At 47.1% G+C, this 24,176-nt stretch overlaps 1 protein-coding gene across 1 annotated transcript in view; it reads left to right on the top strand.

Annotated features, from left to right (window-relative positions):
* The first annotated feature begins 254 nt into the window (after positions 1-254).
* Positions 255-24,176, top strand: part of LOC130357250 (gastrula zinc finger protein XlCGF26.1-like) — a 78,096-nt gene continuing 54,174 nt past the window's right edge. Inside the window, exons 1-4 of the mRNA XM_056559860.1 lie at positions 255-288; positions 1,460-1,564; positions 1,677-2,258; positions 4,082-4,157. Of these exons, the coding sequence (XP_056415835.1) occupies positions 4,155-4,157 (3 nt within the window). The 5' untranslated portion in view covers positions 255-288; positions 1,460-1,564; positions 1,677-2,258; positions 4,082-4,154. The remainder of the gene's footprint in view (positions 289-1,459; positions 1,565-1,676; positions 2,259-4,081; positions 4,158-24,176) is intronic.

The following is a 24,176-nucleotide window of genomic DNA, read 5'->3' as shown; positions in this document are numbered from 1 at the left end:
CTCCAGCTGTTGCAAAACTACAACTCCCAGCATGTCCGGACAGCCATAGGCTGCTCAAATCCTGTGACTAAACATCTGACGGACTTCATTCAAGTCAATGGGATCTGTCTGCGTCCATTGTGCAGTGTACGGTCTGGCTCTGTATTACTATAGTGTACGGACTCCGCCCCCTTCCCCTGTATACACACGTAGGGGAGCACATGGCTGCTGCTTCCTGGGAGGCCCCGCCCCTTCCTGTGACATCACCAGGTGAGGGGGCGGGCACTAGGATCCTCCAGTATTGGAGAGGTAAGTGATCTCACCGTCTGCAGGATCTAGAGGAGCGCACGGCGGGGGAGGGGGTCACACCGGGGCTGGGGGATAGAACTACATTAGCCGTTATTTTATGCTGTTTTTGTTATTACTAAATTTATAAAAATAAATAATTACAAAAATATTTATATAAATAAATGTGAATACATATATATATATATATATATATATATATATATATATACACACACAAACACAAATGAAGCATCATTGTAGGAGCATTTACAGACCATTGGCGCTTATTCAGTTCTACAAAAAAAGCCACCCAGCTTTCCATAGGTCCTGAAAGGTAAATCTGCTTCATTATGTAATTCTCCTATTTCCTATAATGACATAACCAGGCATGTACCGTCTATGTCAGTGTTTCCCAACCAATGTGCCTTCAACTGTTGCAAAACAACAACTCCCAACATGCTGAGAGTTGTAGTTTTGCAACAGCTGGAGGCACATTGGTTGGGAAACACCGGTCATTCATTGATTAAAAATAAAATAAAATACAATAACCCACCTATCATTTGTGGAATAAATGAACACCGTGGCCTTGTTACACAATGGTAAATCCTCTGTACTAAAGCATAGCTTGGCAGATTTACCGGTCAGGGTCCCGGTAAAGGTGGGTAATGCAGCGCGTGAAACAGTAACCAGGACTGGGCAAAGTTATCCAGGATTAGAACTTTGACAGGCCCCTTCATCAGTGGATCCTGGGGCTGTGTGGTTAAATGGGCAGTCACCCAATATGGGAGAGATAGTGGCCCCCGATGCCCCATGGAGGTGCAAAACCAGGGGTCCAAGTCCTGGAAAAAAAAAAAAAAGTGTGGGAACTCGCCTAAGATTTCCACTCAAGGGCTGGTCCTGTCGGACCAGCCCATGAGTGGAAATCTTGGGTGAGTTCCCACACTTTTTTTTTTCCAGGACTTGACCCCTGGTTTTGCTCCTTCAAGAGTGCTGTGGAAAAAGTGCAGGAACTCAGTTCCCATGCGTTCCTGCAGGACTAAAACAGTATCCTTAACAAGTATCTGGGAAGTCGTGTGGGACATATTGACAGGGCAGGTTATGTGACCATTGTTTCTGCCATCAATAGTTCTTTTATAATTCACAATTAGTCAGACTAGATGCCTGATAGCGCTAAATCCTTGTTTTCCCTCAGGTTCCTTAGCTGTTCTTCTACAAGAAAATGGAGGAGGACAGAGACCACGTGTCTGGGAGGATATTAGACCTCACCCTAGAGATGATCTACTGGATCACTGGAGAGGTGAGCGGGTCACATGACCTTCCTTGTATCTCTATTAATAAAGCAGGGAAATGAGTGGAAAGGTGCGGGATTCTTCTTCTCTCTGTAGTGATCAGTGTCTCCCCATACACAGGATTACACAGTAGTGAAGAAGTCGTCTGGTGAGTGTGTGACACCCCGTGTGTCAGGAGGCTGGAGCAGGAGCCAGAGCCCCGCCCCCGAGGAGCCTCCACCTCATTCACTGATACATGAGCAGAAGATCCTAGAACTTACCTCCAGGATCACTGAGCTGCTGACTGGAGAGGTGAGCGCTGCTGGGAATGCTGGGACATTATACAATAACACCAAGGTATGAAGTGTCTGGAGGAGAATTGTATCATTGTCTGTGTCAGGTTCCTATAAGGTGTCAGGATGTCACTGTCTATTTCTCCATGGAGGAGTGGGAGTATTTATTAGGACACAAGGATCAGTACAAGGATCAGGTCATGATGGAGGATCACCAGTCCCTCACATCACCAGGTAAGAGGAGAGAGCAGGTTTGTGGATCTCCTAGATTCCCCCATCATCTGATCATCACATATAACAATGGATTCAGTCACTGTGTTTATTTCCTATAGATGGATCCAGTAGTATAAATCCCCCCGAGAGGTGTCCCCGTCCTCTATATCCCCAGGATTGTAAAGAGGAAGAGGAGGATATCCCACTGGACCATCAGGTAGATGTTGGACATGATCTTTCTCTTCACAGAACATTTAGTCCAGGAGTTCGGCCTCATCTAGAATAGAACATTTTGGGCCCCAGGGTTGATACGTCTGATCGCCACGTGAGGATATCTTCATTTATCATCGTGACCAAAAGAAGAAAGAAAGCCGGCCACTCACCATAATCCGTCTTCTAACTTTATTCCTGCAGTAAATAGTCACATGACAAGAGTGGGGGAGAGGGGTGATAGCGGGGGGGTACAGATAGGCGACGAGATCTGTTTCGCACAAGTGCTTGTCGCCTATCTGTACCCAGGCCTGTCGCTAAAGGACAGGAAAACCAAACAATTACTTGGGGCCCTGAGCAGAGCCAGTGCTTGTTGTGCTTCCTATAAGGCTGTAGCCGTCTGAGCGCTCTATAGAGACCCTCAGGCGGTTGCAGCACTCCTGGTCACCTCCCGAGTTCCTCCCCTTGCCTGTAGCGTGGCTGAGCTCCTCTTCCTCCTGGCTGTCAGTCCGGCTGGGTACCGCGCGGTACAAGGAACAGGAGATTCAGTTTCCTGTTCCCGGCCGGACTGACAGGAAGTGTACACTGAGTGCTCACTTCCTTTCAGTCCGGCCGGGAACAGGAAACTGAATCTCCTGTACCACGCGGTACCCAGACTGAGTGACAGCCAGGAGGAAGAGGAGTTCGGCCTCGCCACAGGGTCCAGGGAAGGAGCCGGAGGAGGTAACTGAGAACATAAGTAGGGAGGCTTTGCATGCTTAAGGTGGGCCTCCATGTCTATTTTGCTTGGGGCCCCCAAATTCCTTCAAACGGCTCTGACATGAAGCAAAAGACCTAGCCAGCCCGGCCTGTATCCCACCAAGGGAGAGTGTAGGCAAGAGTGAAAGTGAGAGCAGAAATGTGAATAGAAATGGTAATGTGCAGAATGTGAGTTATGGTGGTGCGCATGGGAGGAGTTGTGGTAGCAGTGTGGATATGGGAGGAGCTTGTGGGGTGCAAGAGAGGAGTGCTAGTGAAATACAGGTGAGGAGTGGTAGTGGAATGCCAGAGAGAGGTTTGCCTGCTTCTGTTAAGAACAAGGGTCCTGGTTTGGGGTCTGGGTCAGGTTCGGTTTGACTGCACCCCCAACCCCCCCCCCCCCCCCAGTAGTGGCTGCTTCCGGGGGATCAGGGGGATCCCCATTTCCGTCTGGCTCTGGGAGTCATTTGCTACAGCGCCTCCTGGAGGCTTTACGTAGGGGAGACAGGTCAACCCTGTACCACGCGGTACCCGGCCTGAGTGACAGCCAGGAGGTAGAGGAGCTCGGCCACGCTACAGGGTCCAGGGAAGGAGCCGGAGGGGGTAACTGAGAACATAGGTAGGGGAAAAAACATAGATTGGGGGGGGGGGGGAGTAAAAAAAATATAGGGAGGGGGAGTAAGAAGGACATGGGGGAGGGGAATAAGAAGGAGGGGGTGAAGGAGGGCCTCCATGTCTATTTTGCTTGGGGTCCCCAAAATCCTTCTAACTTCCCTGTCTGTACCCCCCCCCCTGCTATCACCCCTCTCCCCCACTCTTGTCGTGTGAGTATTTACTACTGGAATATGATGGATTATGGTGAGTGCTCGGCCTTCTTTCTTCTTTTGGTCACGTTGTTTCATGAACACTACCTGCAGCCAGAGCACCGCCATAACTCATTTGCAATATCTGCCCGAGCCCCAGAACCAGACCTTCCGATAAGACCGCTGTGCCGAACGTGTCTCCTGGTTGACTTGATATCTTCATTTATTCCTTCTACTATTTTATAACCTTAGCACTTAGGTTCCTTTTTGTTTTTGGTTGTTTGTTCAGCTCCATAATGTGGGATCATTGCAGGAAAGTTATGAAGGAACAATAAAGGGACCCAAAAACCCCATATCAGAGAATGGTAAGAGACTTGTATATATATATATGTTGTTTTATTCTGTCATTATAAAATGTACCTTGTGATTACTTAAAGGGGTACTCCACTGCCCCACCGTTCGGAACATTTTGTTCCGAGCGCTGCGTGCGGGCTGCAGGGGTCGTAACGTCACGGCCACACCCTTCATGACGTCACGCCCCTCTATGCAAGTCTATGGGAGATTTGCAGTGAGGGAGTGTGATGTGACGCCACAAGGCCGTGACGTCATGATCCCCGCAGCCCGTACTTCCCGGCAGCTCAGCGGAGCTGATCAGGATCACCGCAATAAAACCGCGGTGTCTCATTCAGCAGAGGACACGAGAGGAGGGTCCCTACATTCCTCCTCGGCATCCGATCTACTGCTCCATGCCTGAGATCCAGGCTGGTGCATGGAGTACCGATAACACTGATCAATGCAATGCTATGGTTTTGCATTGATCAGTGTCTGCAATCAATGTATTGCATGTTATAGTCCCCTATGAGGGCTATACAAGTGTTAGGGGAAAAAAATGGTCAAAAAAGAGTTAATAAATGGGATTTAACCCCTTTCCTAATAAGTTTAAATCACCTCACCCCCCCCCTTTCCCATTTAAAAACAAAAATAAACATATGTGGTATCGCTGCATGCGTAAATGTCCGAACTATAAAAATATAATGTTAATTAACCCCTTAACGACGCAGGACGTATATTTACGTCCTGCGCCGGCTCCCGCCATATGAAGCGTGATCGCGCCGCGATCCCGCATCATATCGCGTTGGTCCCGGCACTAATACCACACATCGCCGATCGCGGCGATGTGCGGTATTAACCCTTTAGAAGCGGCGGTCAAAGCTGACCGCCGCTTCTAAAGTTAAACTGAAAGTATCCCGGCTGCTCAGTCGGGCTGTTCGGGACCGCCGCGGTGAAAGTCCCGAACAGCTGATCGGACACCGGGAGGGCTCTTACCTGCCTCCTCGGTGTCCGATCGACGAATGACTGCTCCGTGCCTGAGATCCAGGCAGGAGCAGTCAAGCGCCGATAATGCTGATCACAGGCGTGTTAATACATGCCAGTGATCAGCATGAGAGATCAGTGTGTGCAGTGTTATAGGTCCCTATGGGATAACAATGATCAGTATGAGAGATCAGTGTGTGCAGTGTTATAGGTCCCTATGGGATAATAATGATCAGTATAAGAGATCAGTGTGTGCAGTGTTATAGGTCCCTATGGGATAACAATGATCAGTATGAGAGATCAGTGTGTGCAGTGTTATAGGTCCCTATGGGACCTATAACACTGCAAAAAAAAAGTGTTGATAAAGGTCATTTAACCCCTTCCCTAATAAAAGTTTGAATCACCCCCCTTTTCCCATAAAAAAAATAAAACAGTGTAAAAAAATAAATAAATAAACATATGTGGTATCGCCGCGTGCGTAAATGTCCGAACTATAAAAATATATCATTAATTAAGACGTACGGTCAATGGCGTACGCGCAAAAAAATTCCAAAGTCCAAAAAAGCGTATTTTGGTCATTTCTTATAACATTAAAAAATGAATAAAAAGTGATCAAAAAGTCTGATCAAAACAAAAATCATACCGATAAAAACTTCAGATCACGGTGCAAAAAATGAGTCCTCATACCGCCCCGTACGTGGAAAAATAAAAAAAAGTTATAGGGGTCAGAAGATGACATTTTTAAACGTATAAATTTTCCTGCATGTAGTTATGATTTTTTCCAGAAGTGCGACAAAATCAAACCTATATAAGTAGGGTATGATTTTAACCGTATGGATCTACAGAATAATGATAAGGTGTAATTTTTACCGAAATATGCACTGCGTAGAAACGGAAGCCCCCAAAAGTTACAAAATGGCGTGTTTTTTTTCGATTTTGTCGCACAATGATTTTTTTTTCCGTTTCGCCGTGCATTTTTGGGTAAAATGACTAATGTCACTGCAAAGTAGAATTGGCGACGCAAAAAATAAGCCACAATATGGATTTTTAAGTGGAAAATTGAAAGGGTTATGATTTTTAAAAGGTAAGGAGGAAAAAACGAAAGTGCAAAAACGGAAAAACCCTGAGTCCTTAAGGGGTTAAACAGCACGGTCAATGGTGTACTCATAAAAAAATTCCAAAGTCCAAAATTGCGTCTTTTTTGGTCACTTTGTATGCCATAAAAAAATGTAGAAAAGGCGATCAAAAAAATTCCATCAAAGCAAATATGGTACCGATAAAAACTTCAGATCACAGCGCTAAAAAAGGAGAAAAGAAAAGGACATTTTTAAACATACTAATTTTCGTGCAAACAGTTATAATTGTCACCAGAAGTGAAACAAAATCAAACCTATATAAGTAGGGGATCATTTTAATCGTATGGACCTACAGAATAAAGATAAGGTGACATTTTTTACCTGCGTAGAAACGAAAGCCCCCCAAAAGTTACAAAATGGTGGTGTTTGTTTTTTCAAAAATTTTGTCCCACAAATATTATAAAATTTTTTTGTTTCGCCATAGATTTTTTGCTAAAAATTACTAATGTCATTACAAAGTTGAATTGATGGTGCAAATAACAAGCCATCATATGGGTCTGTAGGTGCAAAATTAAAAGGGTTATGATTGTTAAAAGGGTAAGGAGGAAAAAATGAAAGTGCAAAAACCCTCAGTCCTTAAAGGGGTTATCCAGGAAAAAACTTTTATATATATATATATATATATATATATATATATATATATATATATATATATATATATAAATCAACTGGCTCCAGAAAGTTAAACAGATTTGTAAATTACTTCTATTAAAAAATCTTAATCCTTTCAGTACTTCTGAGCTGCTGAAGTTGAGTTGTTCTTTTCTGTCTAAGTGCTCTCTGATGACACCTGTCTCGGGAATCACCCAGTTTAGAAGCAGTTCCCAAGACAAGCAGAGATGTCAGCAGAGAGCACTGTTGCCAGACAGAAATCAACAACTCAACTTCAGCAGCTGATAATTATTGAAAGGATTAAGATTTTTTTATAGAAGTAATTTACAAATCTGTTTAACTTTTTGTAGCCAGATGATATATATAAAAAAATAAAAAGTTTTTCCTGGAATACCCCTTTAAAGGGTTAAAATGTTCTTCCGGTTTGCCAAAGAAGATGCAGAACACAGATATTTCAGCTGATTATTTTCTATGATACTTCATGGCACCAATTTAGTAAAGTGAACGCCCCTACAGCATTATACTGTATATTAAAGTATCTTTTTATATTTTCCTCTTCTCTTATGGCCCTCTTATGAAGTAAAAGATAATCCATCAGAAATAGCCAAAAATGGAACTGGACCTGCAAATTCTGAATGCAGTAATTATGCCGAAAAGAAATCTCCTCTCTCCGTTCACAAGAGAATTCGGACTTATAGTGGGCCCTTTTCATGTTTAGAATGTGGGAAATATTTCACCCATAAATCGAATCTCGTGATACATGAAAGAACTCGCACAGGGGAAAAACCGTATACATGCCCGGAATGTGGCAAATCTTTCACTAGGAAATCACATCTTGTTGGACATCAGCGAACTCACACAGGAGAGAAGCCGTATTCGTGTCCTGAATGTGGGAAATGTTTTGTACAAAAGTCGGGTCTGGTGTTACATCAGAAAATTCACACGGGAGAGAAGCCGTATTCATGTCCTGAATGCGCGAGGTGCTTTAGTCGGAAATCGATTCTTATAGACCACCTGAGGACTCACACAGGAGAGAAGCCATATTCGTGTACAGAATGTGGGAAATGTTTTAAGCATAAATCGAGTCTTGTCGAACATCTAAGAACTCACATGAAGTAGAAGCCGTAGTGATAATAAACATGCACCATTTTGTTGAGAAACAGAGTGACAATAGTTTTACAAAATGTATAATGGACCCACACTATTTTGAGGTGCAATATGCTGACATAGATGTAGAACACCCGTGAGTTGTCACAAAAAAAGAGAGGCCTGTTCAGTACACTTTAAAGTGACAAACACACATGAATTGAGTGTGGACTAGAGGTGAGAATATCTACCGAAAATTGGCCTGTATCTGAATCTAACCAATTCTATCCTATGCATTTTAATTAGATTTTCAAAACTAAATGAATTGATGGAAAATTTCTTAGAATCAAATTTGGGCCAAGTTAAAGCAGAATAAGCATCTGGACACCTGGACATGGCTTCAGCTGCCTTAGATCACAGTCCACAGATCACAGACGCATTTTGGCCCCTTCTAGACCTTACTCATTTTCCCTGATTTACTAAGAGTATTGTTTACAGTGGTGCAAAAAAGTATTTAGTCAGCCACCAATTGTGTAAGTTCTCCCACTTAAAAAGATGAGGGTGTCCTGTAATTTTCATCATAGGTTATAACCTTAACTATGAGAGACATAATGAGAAAAAAAATCCATAAAATCCCATTGTCTGATTTTTTAAGAATTTATTTGCAAATTATGGTGGAAAATAAGTATTTGGTCAATAACAAAAGTTCATCCCAATACTTTGTTATTAACCCTTTGTTGGCAATGACAGAGGTCAAACGTTTTCTGTAAGTCTTCACAAGGTTTTCACGCACTGTTGCTGGTATTTTGGTCCATTCCTCCATGCAGATCTCCTCTAGAGCAGTGATGTTTTGAGGCTGTCGCTGGGCAACACGGACTTTCAACTCCCTCCAAAGGTTTTCTATGGGGTTGAGATCTGGAGACTGGCTAGACCACTTCAGGACCTTGAAATGCTTCTTACGAAGCCACTCCTTCGTTACCCGGGTCGGTGTGTTTGGGATCATTGTTATGCTGAAAGACCCAGCAACATTACATCTTCAATGCCCTTGCTAATGGAAGGAGGTTTTCACTCAAAATCTCATGATACATGGCCCCATTCATTCTTTCCTTTACACAGATCAGTCATCCTGGCCCCTTTGCTGAAAAAGAGCCCCCATGCTTCACAGTAGGTATGGTTTTCTTTGCATGCAACTCTGCATTCTTTCTCCTCCAAACACGACGAGTTGAGTTTTTACCAAAAAGTTCTACTTTGGTTCCATCTGACCGTATGACATTCTCTGAATGCCTCTGGATCAACCAAATGCTTGCTAGCAAACTTCAGACGGGCCCGGACATGTACTGGCTTAACCTCTTAAGTACCCTTGACGTACGCGTACGTCATGACACCCTGGCACCGGGCGGGGATCGGACCGGGATGCCTGCTGAAATCATTCAGCAGGCATCCTGTGCAAACGCCCACGGGGTTCATCAGACCCCCCCATGTCAGCGATCGCGGCAAATCACAAGTGAATTCACACTTGCGATTTGCGCGATTCCGGGTCATTGCGGGTCTATGGTGACCCTTAATATAAGGGGGATCGCTGTTGTCTAAGACACCTACGATCCCCTGAAAGGATAGGAGTGAGGTGGCAGGGGTGCCACCCCTCCTATTGGTCGCCAGAAGCGACGACGAAGCGGTGAGTTGCCTAGCAACATCTGGAGGGTACAGTTTGAGACCACTATACAGTGGTCTCTAACTGTAGCCCTCCAGATGTTGCAAAACTGCAACTCCCAGCATGCCCAGACAGCTGTTTGGGCATGCTGGAATATGTAGTTTTGCAACAGCTGGAGGGCTACAGTTTGAGACCACTATACAGTGGTCTCTAAACTGTATCCCTCCAGATCTTGCAAAACTACAACTTTTAGCATGCCCAAACAGATGTTTGCTGTCTGGGCATGCTGGGATTTGTAGTTTTGCAACATCTGGAGGGCCACAGTTTGGAGATCACTGTGGCCCTCCAGATGTTGCAAAAAATGTTTCTTTTTGGAACACAGAGCTCTCTGGGGTATTCCGTTGTTCAGCGGAGACAATGCTGGGAGCTTGTGATGTCATAGCCCTGCCCCCTCAATTCAAGTCTATGGGAGGGGGCGTGGCAGCCAGTACTTATCAGCTGCTGTATGCTCCTGTTACGCCGAGCGCTCCGGGTCCCTGCTCCTCCCCGGAGCGCTCTCGGCGTTCTCCTCTCTGCATCGCCCCGGTCAGACCCGCTAACCGGGATCGCTGCACTGACATTCGCGATGGGGATGCGATTCGCATAGCGGGACGCGCCCGCTCGCGAATCGCATCCCAAGCCACTTACCCGTCCCGGTCCCCGGCTGTCATGTTCTGGCACGCGCGGCTCCGCTCTCTAGGGCGCGCGCGCCAGCTCTCTAAGATTTAAAGGGCCAGTGCACCAGTGATTGGTGCCTGGCCCAATCAGTCTAATTAGCTTCCACCTGCTCCCTCTGTATATTACCTCACTTCCCCTGCACTCCCTTGCCGGATCTTGTTGCCTTGTGCCAGAGAAAGCGTTAGTGTTGTCCAAAGCCTGTGTTCCAGATTTCCTGCTATCCTCATTGACTACGAACCTTGCCGCCTGCCCCGACCTTCTGCTACGTCTGACCTTGCCTCTGCCTAGTCCTTCTGTCCCACGCCTTCTCAGCAGTCAGAGAGGTTGAGCCGTTGCCGGTGGATACGACCTGGTTGCTACCGCCGCAGCAAGACCATCCCGCTTTGCGGCAGGCTCTGGTGAAAACCAGTAGCACCGACACGGTCCACGCCAATCCCTCTCTGGCACAGAGGATCCACCTCCAGCCAGCCGAATCGTGACAGTAGATCCGGCCATGGATCCCGCTGAGGTGCAGCTGCCAAGTCTCGCTGACCTACCCACGGTGGTCGCCCAGCAATCGCAGCAAATTGCCCAACAAGGACAGCAGCTGTCGCAGTTGACCGCCACGTTACAGCAACTTCTGCCACTGCTACAGCAGCAACCATCTCCTCCGCCAGCTCCTGCACCTCCTCCGCAGCGAGTGGCCGCTCCTAGCCTCCGCTTGTCCCTGCCGGACAAATTTGATGGGGACTCTAGACTCTGCCGTGGTTTCCTGTCTCAATGTTCCCTACATATGGAGATGTTGTCGGACCAATTTCCTACAGAACGGTCTAAGGTGGCGTTCGTAGTGAGTCTTCTGTCTGGAAAGGCCTTGTCTTGGGCCACACCGCTCTGGGACCTCAATGATCCTGCCACAGCCACAGTCCAGTCCTTCTTCGCTGAGGTCCGTAGTGTCTTCGAGGAGCCAGTCCGAGTTTCTTCTGCCGAGACTGCCCTGCTGAACCTGGTCCAGGGTAATTCTTCAGTAGGCGAGTACGCCATCCAATTTCATACTCTCGCTTCCGAATTATCTTGGAATAACGAGGCTCTCTGCGCGACCTTTAAAAAGGCCTATCCAGTAACATCAAGGATGTGCTGGCTGCACGAGAGATTCCTGCCAACCTGCAAGAACTTATCCATTTGGCCACCCACATTGACATGCATTTTTCTGAAAGACACCAGGAGCTCCGCCAGGAAAAAGGCCTTGATCTCTGGGCACCTCTCTCACAGTATCCTTTGCAATGTACCCCTGTGCCTCCCGCCGAGGAGGCTATGCAAGTGGATCGGTTTCGCCTGACCCATGAAGAGAGGACTCGCCGTAGGGATAAAAATTTATGTCTGTACTGCGCTAGTACCGAACATTTCTTGGTGGATTGCCCTATTCGTCCTCCACGTCTGGGAAACGCACGCACGCACGCACCCAGCTCACGTGGGTGTGGCGTCTCTTGGTACGAAGTCTGCTTCTCCACGTCTCACTGTGCCCGTGCGGATTTCTCCTTCTGCCAACTCCTCCTTCTCAGCCACGGCCTTCTTGGACTCTGGTTCTTCTGGAAATTTTATTCTGGCCTCTTTGGTGAATAGGTTCTGCATCCCGGTGACCCGTCTCGTCAAGCCGCTCTACATTTCTTCGGTCAACGGAGTGAAGTTGGACTGCACTGTGCATTACCGCACAGAGCCCTTGCCTATGAGCATTGGACTGCATCACGAAAAAATTGAATTTTTCGTCCTGCCCAACTGCACCTCTGAAGTCCTCCTCGGTCTGCCATGGCTCCAGCATCATTCTCCCACCCTTGACTGGACCACCGGGGAGATCATGAATTGGGGTCCTGCTTGCCGCAAGAAATGCCTCACGTCTGCTCCCAGTCCCGTCTGTCGGGCCCCAGTGTCTCCTCCTGTGCCTGGTCTCCCCAAGGCCTATCAGGACTGTGCCATGCCTCCTCATAGCCCCTGTCCTGGTGACACTCTGCCCTGTGACATGCTTCACCCTCTGCCCCCTCCCCATTTCCATTCCTTCTGAACTACCTGCCGCTGATGTAGCTACCCAGGACTTTTTGTTCCGGAAGGAAACTCAAGAGGCGCCCCCTATGTTCCCCTTTCATTTGAAGGGACAAGGAGACAAAAAGAGGGGGAGACCCAAGGGGGGGGGGGGGGTACTGTTACACCGAGCGCTCTGGGTCCCTGCTCCTCCCCAGAGCGCTCGCGGCGTTCTCCTCTCTGCAGCGCCCCGGTCAGACCCGCTGACCGGGAGAGCTGCACTGACATTCGCGATGGGGATGCGATTCGCATAGCGGGACGTGCCTGCTCGCGATTCGCATCCCAAGCCACTTACCCGTCCCGGTCCCCGGCTGTCATGTTCTGGCACGCGCGGCTCCGCTCTCTAAGATTTAAAGGGCCAGTGCACCAGTGATTGGTGCCTGGCCCAATTAGCCTAATTAGCTTCCACCTGCTCCCTGTGTATATTACCTCACTTCCCCTGCACTCCCTTGCCGGATCTTGTTGCCTTGTGCCAGAGAAAGCGTTTAGTGTTGTCCAAAGCCTGTGTTCCAGATCTCCTGCTATCCTCATTGACTATGAACCTTGCCGCCTGCTCCGACCTTCTGCTACGTCTGACCTTGCCTCTGCCTAGTCCGTCTGTCCCACGCTTTCTCAGCAGTCAGCGAGGTTGAGCCGTTGCCGGTGGATACGACCTGGTTGCTACCGCCGCAGCAAGACCATTCCGCTTTGCAGCGGGCTCTGGTGAAAACCAGTAGCAACCCTAGAACCGGTCCACCGACACGGTCCACGCCAATCCCTCGCTGACACAGAGGATCCACATCCAGCTAGCCGAATCCTAACAGCTCCACAGGAAGTTCTTTTCTTTTTACATTTCTTTTCTGTCTGACCAGACAGCAACTGATAAGTACTGGACAGGTTAAGATTTTTAAATAGAAGTAATTTACAAATCTGTTTAACTTTCTGGCACCAGTTGATAAAAAAAAAAAATTCTCACCAGAGTACCCCTTTAAATGTGCATAGAGCGCAGACTCGACACTCCCCAGGGCTGGTGCAAGGATTTTTGCCACCCTAGGTAAAAGCTAATTTTGCCTCCCCCTTTACTCATTGGCCTGCCCTTTCACATGCCCCAATTTACTACTGGGGTGACACACTGTAACAAGCCCCCTCCTCATGTAATAAGCTTATTAATGAGATGACACACTGTAACAAACCTCCTCCTCATGCTGCTGGCTGAGCGAGTGGTTCGGATGCTGGTTGTCTAACTATTTTGTGGCAGGCAGAGCGGCGCCCCCATCAAGAGGGCGCTCTAGGCAGCTGCCTATTTTGCCTATAGGCAGAGCCGACCCTGACACTACCCTCTCTTTGGAAGCGTTGGAGATACATGAGCAGAAGAATTCAGTTTGTCATAACTTGGGGACCCCTAAATGTCACTTTGTTCTACAGACTCTCACAGCTTTCTTGTAATCAATACAAATTGCCTGACGAAAAAGCCAGAGCAGTTTTGAAACGCGTTGCGTGGATCCTTTGTGTGCAATAAATTTACCTTATACTTCTTGTGGCAGCGGGATTCCTCTCCCTTTCTTGGATCTCCTTTTACCTATTCTTGTAATCAATGTACGTGTTGTAATTTTATCAATTCATATAAATCATTTGGGTTGATTGTTGACTGATTGTCCATTTTTTTTTACCCCAGACGAAGATTGGATGAGAGGCCCCCGGGTAAATCTCCTTATATCTTACTCTGGTGAAGATAATCCAAAACCGATTGACAACAACAGAAATGGACTTGGGCTGGGAAAAATGTCTGCAGGTTCTGAATGTGTCAACCATTTTGAAAACACATCTAATCTTTCCATTCAAGAGACAATCCACATAAATAAGAAGCCAGTGTCATGTCCAGAATGTGGTAAACGTTTTAAAAATCAATCAACTCTTATGGAACATCAGAGAACTCACACAGGAGAGAAGCCATTTCCATGTCCAGAATGTGGGAAGTTGTTTCGTCAAAAACCAAATCTTTTTAAGCATCAGAAAACTCACACAGGGATGCAGCCATATTCATGTCCTGAATGTGCAAAATGTTTTAGTGTGAAATCTCGTTTTGTGGATCATCTGAGAACTCACACAGGACTGAAGCCATTTTCATGCGAATTATGTGGGAAAAGCTATAGTTTGAAAGCAACGCTTACGGAACATCTAAAAACCCACACAAAGGAGAGGCCACATCCCTGTTTGGAATGTGGAAAATGTTTTAGTATCAGGCGGGCTCTTGTTACACATCAAAGAACTCACACAGGAGAGAAGCCATTTTCTTGTTCAGAATGTGGGAAACGTTTTACCCAAAAATCACATCTTAATAACCATCTCAAAACTCAAAAGCCATTTTCATGCTCAGAATGTGGAAGATGTTTTACCCAAAGAATATCTCTTGTTAACCATCTGAGAACACACACAGGAGAGAAGCCAAATACATGTACAGAATGTGGAAAATGTTTTAACAATAAGTCAGGTTTGGAGAAACATGAGCGAATTCACACTGGGGCAAAGCCTTTTTCATGTCCTGAATGTGAGAAATGTTTTATTCAGAAATCATGTCTTGTAAAACATATGAGAGTTCACACAGGGGAGAAGCCATTTGTGTGTCCAGAATGTGGGAAGAGTTTTGGTCATAAAACAGGTCTTGCGTACCATCAGAAAACTCAGCATTAGTGTCATTTAAAGGAAACCTTTTACACGTCACCCACACGTCAAAGGTTTTCATTGTTCGGGGTCTCAATATTGAGACCCACACCAATCACTAGAAATAACCATGAGAAGTGCTCGTCACTTCTCTCCATGGCTTGCTGCTCGATCCAACTTATTGCAGGAGACGAGCTTCATATACTTAAAGGGGTATTCCGCCCATAGACATCTGCATGATCTCTGTGCAGCACCCGCCATTCTGTGCCAGCTGCTGCTCCAGTCTCTGAAACCACTGGAGTGGAGACGTGATGTCACGCCACGTCCTCTCCTTCATGTCTATGGGAGGGGGCGGGACTTAAAGGGGTATTCCGCCCACAGACATCTGCGCGATCTTTGTGCAGCACCCAGTATTCTGTCCCTGCTGCTGCTCCAGTCTCTGAAACCACTGGAGTGGAGACGTGATGTCACGCCACGTCCTCTCCTTCATGTCTGTGGGGACGCAGCGGTTTCCGAGACTAGAGCAGCAGTTAACCCTAGGGGGTTAAGTCAATGACCTCTGAATCACATGTGCTACAAATACACTAAAACTTAACTTTTAATGTGTTCATATAAATACAACAAAAAGGTGAGATACACACGTTTAAAATTACAGTACCACTGATGTCAATTGAGTATCTGGAGATCAGTGCTTTTGGGTCATAGCCGATATGGCCACCATGAGTACTCAACAGTGATTAAGATTGTCTATCTAGGTGATATAGTGCCACCCTCCACAGGCCTATACAGTGACCCCCCGACCTATGATGGCCCCGACCTCTCAGAGGCCATCGCATGTTGAAGGCAGCATCAACATACGATGCTTTTGTATGTCGGGGCCATCGCATAAACGACTATCCGGCAGCGCAGACTGCTTCAGCTGCCCCCGGATAGCCGTTCACGGTGCCCCGTGTGGTCCGCTGACGATCACTTACCTGTCCTCGGGGCTCTGGAGCGTCCTCTTCGGGATCCCCTGCATCGTCGGCGCTCTCCATCGTCGTCATCACGTCGCTGAGCACGCCGTCCCGTCATCCAATAGGACGAGTGGTAACGGTCCGGAGCGGCGGGGGCAGGTGAGTATAACCTCCAATACCAGTGGTCTTCAACCTGCGGACCTACAGATGTTGCAAAACTACAACACCCAGCATGCCCGGACAGCCAACGGCTGTCCGGGCATGCTGGGTGTTGTAGTTTTGCAGCATCTGTAGGTTCGCAGGTTGTAGACCACTGTCCTATATTTTACATTGCACGGATCCCTCAACATACGATTGTTTCAACAAACGATGGTCCATTTGAAACGGATTACCATCGTATGTTGAGGGACCACTGTATATCTTGCTGTCTTACTACATCAGGGGATATAACTCCCTCTTGAGTGGGCTATATGGTGTGGACCCTGTATTGTATATCAAATAGGTATGAACACCCCCAAGGTGGTAATGCCACTATATACGTGGTTCTCACGTGGGGTGCTAACGTCACTCTGGCCAGTTCTGACCCAGTTCTGTCACCCCCCCCCAGCACATGGTTTTAACTGCAGTCCACTATGTCTCAAACAAATAATTGAATTAGGATATTCTAACAATGGGCCGGGTCAGAACTGGCCAGAGAGCCTTCATAGCCGTGCCTGCGATGCCCAGCAGGTCACGGGCAGTGTGTGCCACATAGCCACCAGGAGCAACCAAACAGTGAATGTCACATATATAAGTGACGTAAATAACCGTAAATACTGTATAAGCCTCTTACTTTAACTTGCTACCTATGTTTAGGTTCATTAACATAGTGCATAACAATTGAGTTTGGCTTCCTGCCATTACATACCTACATATCAAAAGGAGCACAGTATGCCTTTTTGTTGGATTAATGATCTTCTTGAATACTTTCTCTCTCTCTTTGACCCCATCAAAGATACTGGTTGAACTGCTTTATATATTCTTCTACAGACCTTGATTGATGACAGCTGTGACTTTACGACAATTTTATATATCTTATGTACTGTTAATATGCTATGTTATTTTATTACTTTATTATGTTATTTTTCTTGTAAAAATAAAATAAACAGTTATATTAAAAAAAAATGGGGACTTGGAAGAAGATTCAGAGTTTTTAAAATTGTACGAAAATTCAGCCCAGGGCAGATGGTCCACCCAATCATCTTGGCGAGAGGAGACAAAATGTCGCAGGTAGTCACCAAGTATCTGATTTACTCTCTCCACTTGACCGTTGGATTGAGGGTGGTAAGCAGAAGAAAAATTTAGTTTGATCTTTAATTGAGTGCAGAGTGCCCTCCAAAATTTAGAAACAAATTGGATGCCTCTGTCTGAGACGATGTGCGTGGGAAGCCCATGGAAGCGAAAAATATGAAGAAAAAATAGTTTCACCAATTGTGGCGCAGAAGGAAGACCCGGCAGAGGAACAAAATGAGCCATTTTAGAAAAACGATCAACGACCACCCAGATGACTGTATTATTGCGGGATGGTGGCAGATCGGTGATGGAGTCCATAGCAATATGGGACCATGGCTGTTCAGGTATAGGTAAAGGAAGGAGGAGCCCTGCCGGCTTCTGGCGTGGAGTCTTCTGGGCACAGGTAGTGCAAGCCCGAACAAAATCAGTCACATCCCTCTCCAAGGAAGGCCACCAATAATGTCTAGAAATCAACTGCAGCGACTTCTTGACACCAGCCTGTCTGGCCAGAAGAGAAGAGTGACCCCATTTAAGAATTTTGAGGTGAAGGCGTGGAGGTACACAGGTCTTCCCTGGAGGAACTTGCACAAGAGTAGTTGGAGCGGAGGAGATGAGACACTCAGGAGGTATGATGTGCTGTGGAGGGGCTTCAGATTCGGAGACATCGGTGGAACGCGATAGTGCGTCAGCCCTGATGTTCTTGTCGGCTGGATGAAAATGGATTTCAGAATTGAAGCGAGCAAAAAACAATGTCCATCTAGCTTGGCGAGGATTTAATCGCTGGGCAGTCTGGAGATACGATAAATTTTTATGATCCGTGAAAATGATGATGGGATGCATGGAGCCTTCCAAAAGATGTCTCCACTCCTCAAGTGCCAATTTTATGGCTAAAAGTTCACGATCACCAATCGAATAATTTTTTTCTGCAGGAGAGAAAGTTTTGGAGAAAAAACCACAAGTGTGATTTTTTTCCAGTAGCGTTTTTTTTAGTTAAAACGGCACCGGCGCCGACAGAAGAAGCGTCCATTTCGAGGATAAAAGGTCTCGAGGGATCAGGCCTGGACTGAACAGGTGCAGAAGCGAAGGCAGCCTTGAGAAGGTTAAAGGCTTCCTCAGCCATTGGTGGCCAGGACCTCGGGTTTGCATATTTCTTGGTCAATGCTACAATAGGTGCAACGATGGTGGAGAAGTGGGGAATAAATTGACGATAGTAGTTAGCGAACCCGAGGAAGCGTTGGATAGCTCGCAGTCCAGAGGGTTGTGGCCAATCCAGGACAGCAGAAAGCTTGTCGGGATCCATTTGAAGGCCTTGGCTTGACACTAAGTAACCCAGGAAAGGTAGACTGCTACGTTCACAGAGACATTTTTCAATCTTAGCATAGAGATGATTTTTGCGTAGGCGCTGTAACACCTGACGGACATGGAGGCGATGTTCCTCAGAGTAGGAAGAAAAAATAAGAATATCATTCAGATAGACTACTACACAGGTATAGAGCATGTCACGAAAAATCTCATTGACAAAGTCCTGGAAGACTGCAGGGGCATTGCAAAGGCCAAAAGGCATGACAAGATATTCAAAGTGTCCGTCACGGGTGTTGAATGCAGTCTTCCACTCGTCTCCTTCACGTATACGGATAAGATTATAAGCCCCTCTTAGATCCAGTTTGGTGAAAATTTTTGCTCCCCGCAGACGGTCAAACAATTCAGAGATAAGGGGGAGTGGATAACGGTTCTTAACTGTAATTTTATTTAAACCGCGGTAATCGATGCATGGACGTAGGGAACCATCTTTCTTAGCAACGAAGAAGAAGCCTGCTCCAGCAGGAGAAGAATATTTCCTGATGAATCCTTTTTTTAGATTTTCTTGAACATACTCGGACATGGCTTGGGTCTCTGGGGCAGAGAGAGGATAAATCCTGCCACGAGGCGGAGAAGTACCAGGAAGCAAGTCAATAGGGCAGTCAAAGGGTCTGTGTGGTGGTAAAAACTCGGCTTGCTTTTTACAAAAAACATCGGAAAAGTCCTGGTATGCCTTAGGCAGGCCTGGCAGAGGCGAAGCGATGGTTGACTGATGGGTAAGGTTTTAAGACATTGCATGTGACAGTTAGGACCCCAACTTCTAATATCCCCAGAAGACCAGTCGAGCGTAGGTGAGTGGCGCTGGAGCCAAGGCAAGCCAAGTAGAACTTCAGAAGTACAGTTGGGAAGCACAAAGAATTCAATCTCCTCATGATGGAGGACACCTACGTTCATGTGCAAGGGCTCTGTGCGATAGCGCACGGTACAGTCCAGATTCTGTCCACTCACGGAGGAAATGAAGAGAGGCTTGTCGAGACAGGTCACAGGGATGTTGAATCTGTTGACTAATGAGGCCTCAATGAAATTTCCTGTTGAACCAGAGTCCAGAAAGGCCACGGCAGAAAAGGCAGTTTTAGCGGGCAAAGAAATCCGTACAGGAATAGTCAGGCGTTGAGAGGTTGAATCCACACCCAGTAACGCCTCTCCCACGTTTACTATGTGCGTGCGTCTTCCCAGACGCGGAGGACGAAGAGGACAGTCCTTTAGGAAATGCTCGGAGCTCGCACAGTAAAGGCAAAGATTCTCATTCCTATGGCGAGTCCTCTCAAGTTGGGTCAGGCGAGACCGATCCAGTTGCATATCCTCCTCGGCGGAAGGCACAGTAACAGGTTGCAGCGGATGCTTAAAGAAAGGAGTTAGGCGGGGACACCGCCTGGTGTGAACAAGATCCTTTTCTTGGCATAGCTCCTGTCGCCTTTCTGAAAAACGCATGTCAATGCGGGTGGCCAAAAGAATTAGTTCAGACAGGGTTGAGGGTATCTCTCGTGCAGCCAGAACATCTTTGACGTGGCTGGATAAACCTTTCTTGAAGGTCGCGCAGAGAGCCTCATTATTCCAGGCTAATTCTGAGGCAAGAGTCCGAAACTGAATGGTGTAATCACCCACTGTAGAGTTTCCTTGGACAAGGTTTAACAAAGCCGTCTCGGCTGAAGAAACCCGGGCTGGTTCCTCAAAGACAGAGCGTACTTCTGAAAAGAAGGTCTGGACTAAAACGGTGGCAGGATCGTTGCGGTCCCAAAGTGGTGTGGCCCAAGACAATGCCTTTCCAGAGAGTAAGCTGACCACGAATGCCAACTTTGACCGTTCCGTAGGAAATTGGTTAGCCAACAGCTCCAAGTTCAGAGAACACTGGGTTAGGAAGCCACGGCACAACTTAGAGTCCCCGTCAAACTTGTCCGGAAGAGCAAGACGGACTCTGGTGCTGGAAGCGGCAGCTTGCGGTTGAGGAGCTGGCGGAGAAGATGACTGTAGAGGCAGGAGTTGCTGAACCATTGCAGTCAGTTGTGACAACTGATGTCCTTGTTGGACTACTTGTTGAGACTGTTGGGTCACAACGGAGGTGAGGTCTCCAAGGCTTGGTAGCGGCACTTCAGCGGAATCCATGGCTGGATCTACTGTCAGGATCTGGGCTGGCGGATGGTGAGGACACTGGAGGTGGATCCTCTGTGCCAGAGAGGTGATGGCGTGGGTCGTACCAGGGGAACGGAGTCTAAGGGGTTACTGGTATTTACCAGAGCACGCCGCAAAGCGGGATGGACTTGCTGCGACAGGTAACCCCCAGGTCGTTCCACCCGATAGCGACTCAACCCCTCTGGCGGCTGAGATGGCGCGGTACAATAGGACAAGGCAAAGCAAGGTCAGACGTAGCAGACGGTCAGGGCAGGCGGCAAGGTTTGTAGTCAGGGGCAACAGCAAAGGTTCTGGAAACACAGGCAAAGGACACACTGGAAACGCTTTCACTAGGCACTAGGCAACAAGATCCGGCAAGGACAGAAAGGGGAAGTGATGTTTTATAGGAAAAACAGTAATTGGGCCAGGCACCAATTAATGGTGCACTGGCCCTTTAAATTTAAGAGAGCCGGCGCACGTGCGCCCTAGAGAGCGGGGCCGCGCACGCCGGGAGGACACAGAAGGCATAGGGAGGTAAGAGGAACGGGATGCAACCCGCGGGCAGACTTGTGCCGCCATGCGGATCGCATCCTCGCCGGCGGCACTGAAGCAGCGCTCCCGGTCAGAGGGAAAGACCGAGGCGCTGCAGGAGGAGATACGCCGTGAGTGCTCCGGGATGGATGCGGGACCCGGAGCGCTCGGCTTTACAACAGCCTTTTTAAAACAAAAGGAGAGGGCTTACGCCATTTTATTAATCCCGCTGTATGAAGCTAAGTGGGGTTTATACTTTCTGGCTCCTGGTTGGCATAAGCAACCAAGAGCTGCTGCTAATGCCTGACATCGCCGATTGCACCAATGTCTGGCATTTACCCTTTAGATGCAGCGGTCAAAGTTGATCGCTGCGTCTAAAATAGGAGAAAAATTATTCCGGCTAGCTAAGTGGGTTGATCGGGACGACGGCAGTGAAAACATGTGAGAGAAAAAATACAGAGATTTTCCCACAGCGACTAATCACAGCTCAGCTAACGAGCTATGGTAAAGTGTAAACTGAGCTGCGATTGATTGCTGTGGGAAAATCACTCCACTTTTTCTCTCACAAAGTTTGATAAATCAGGGCCGTATTCCCTATCAGCTGAGCGGACAGCGGGGTTTCCCTTTCCTGGCTCCTTGCCATCCAATCAGCGCTCCAATGCTGCAGGAGGCCACGTCAGGCTGGAGCAATGGAGCGCCGATAACACTGATCAATGCTGTGCTATGGTATAGCATTGAATGGTATATGCAGTCTGATAGCTTAAAGAAGCCAAGGAAAGATGGAAAAACCTCCAAAAGGCATCAATTTACACATTAGACATTCTTATAATATGTCAACAAAAGTTAGATTTTATTTCCATCATTTACACTTTCAAACTAACAGAAAAACAAAAAAATTGGCGTCTGCAAAAGTTTGGGCACCCTGCAGAATTTATAGTATGCACTGCCCCCTTTGAAAAGCTGAGACCTGCCAGTGTCATGGATTGTTCTCAATCATCATCTGGGAAGACCAGGTGATGTCAATCTCAAAGGTTTTAAATGCCCAGACTCATCTGACCTTACCCTAGCAATCAGCACCACGGGTTCTTCTAAGCAGTTGTCTAGAAATCTGAAACTGAAAATAGTTGACACTCACAAAGCTGGAGAAGGTTATAAGAAGATGGCAAAACATTTTCAGATGTCAATATCCTCTGTTCGGAATGTAATTAAGAAATGGCAGTCATCAGGAACAGTGGAAGCAAGATCTGGAAGACCAAGAAAAATATCAGACAGAACAGCTCATAGGATTATAAGAAAAACTATTCAAAACCGCGTTTGACTGCACAATCCCTCCAGAAATATCTGGCAGACACTGGAGTTGTGGTACACTATTCCACTATAAAGAGATACTTGTAGAAATATGGTCTTCATGGAAGAGTCATCAGAAGAAAACCTCTTCTACGTACTCACCACAAAAATCAGCGTTTAAACTTTGCAAATGAACATATAGACAAGCCTGATGCATTTTGGAAACAAGTTCTGTGGACCGATGAGGTTAAAATTTTACTTTTTGTCCGGAATGAGCAAAGGTACGTTTGGAGAAGAAGGGGAACAGAATTTAATGAAAAGAACCTCTGTCCAACTGTTAAGCATGGGGGCTGATCAATCATGCTTTGGGGTTGTATTGCAGCCAGTGGCACAGGGAACATCTCACGAGTAGAAGGAAAAACAGATTCAATAAAATAATGATCCATAATGATCCTAAACACACCTCGAAATCCATGGGGGATTACATCAAGAGGCATAAACTGAAGGTTTTGTCATGGCCTTCACAATCTCCTGACCTCAACATAATTGAAAATCTATTGATAGACCTTAAAAGAGCAGTGCATGATAGACAGCCCAGAAATCTCAAAGAACTGGAAGACTTTTGTAAGGAAGAATGGGCAAAGATACCTCAAGCAAGAATTGAAAGACTCTTGGCTGGCTACAAAAAGCGATTACAACCTGTGATACTTGCCAAAGGGGGCAGTACAAGATATTAACTCTGCAGGGGGCCCATACTTTTGCAGACACCATTTTTTTGTTTTCTGTTATTTTGAAAGTGTAAATGATGGAAATAAAATCTAACTTTTGTTGACATATTATAAGAATGTCTAATCTGTAATTTGATGCCTTTTGGAGATTTTTCCATCTTTCCTTGGCTTCTTTATGCACATTAATACAAATTTTTACCTGGGGTGCCCAAAATTTTGATCCCCACTGTATACTGTCTACCTAATGTGGGGGAACTATACTGTCTACCTAATGTGGGGGAACTATACTGCCAACCTAATGTGGGTGTCACGATGCCGGCTGGCAGGAGGTGGATCCTCTGTGCCAGAGAGGGATTGGCGTGGACCGTGCTAGTGGACCGGTTCTAAGTCACTACTGGTTTTCACCAGAGCCCGCCGCAAAGCGGGATGGACTTGCTGCGGCGGTAATGACCAGGTCGTATCCACTAGCAACGGCTCAACCTCTCTGGCTGCTGAAGATAGGCGCGGTACAAGGGAGTAGACAGAAGCAAGGTCGGACGTAGCAGAAGGTCGGGGGCAGGCGGCAAGGTTCGTAGTCAGGGTGGATAGCAGAAGTACTGGTACACAGGCTTTTGGACACACAAAACGCTTTCACTGGCACAAGGCAACAAGATCCGGCAAGGGAGTGCATGGGAGGAGGTCAGATAAAGGCAGGGAGCAGATGGAAGCCAATTAAGCTAATTGGGCCAGGCACCAATCATTGGTGCACTGGCCCTTTAAGTCTCAGGGAGCTGGCGCGCGCGCGCCCTAGAGAGCGGAGCCGCGCGCGCCAGCACATGACAGCAGGGGACGGGAACGGGTAAGTGACCTGGGATGCGATTCGCGAGCGGGCGCGTCCCGCTGTGCGAATCGCATCCCCAACGGCCATGACAGTGCAGCGCTCCCGGTCAGCGGGACT

Source organism: Hyla sarda, chromosome 2 (genome assembly GCF_029499605.1).
Source record: "Hyla sarda isolate aHylSar1 chromosome 2, aHylSar1.hap1, whole genome shotgun sequence".
NCBI classification, from domain to species: Eukaryota; Metazoa; Chordata; class Amphibia; order Anura; family Hylidae; genus Hyla; species Hyla sarda.
This window is presented reverse-complemented; position numbering and strand designations above follow the sequence as displayed.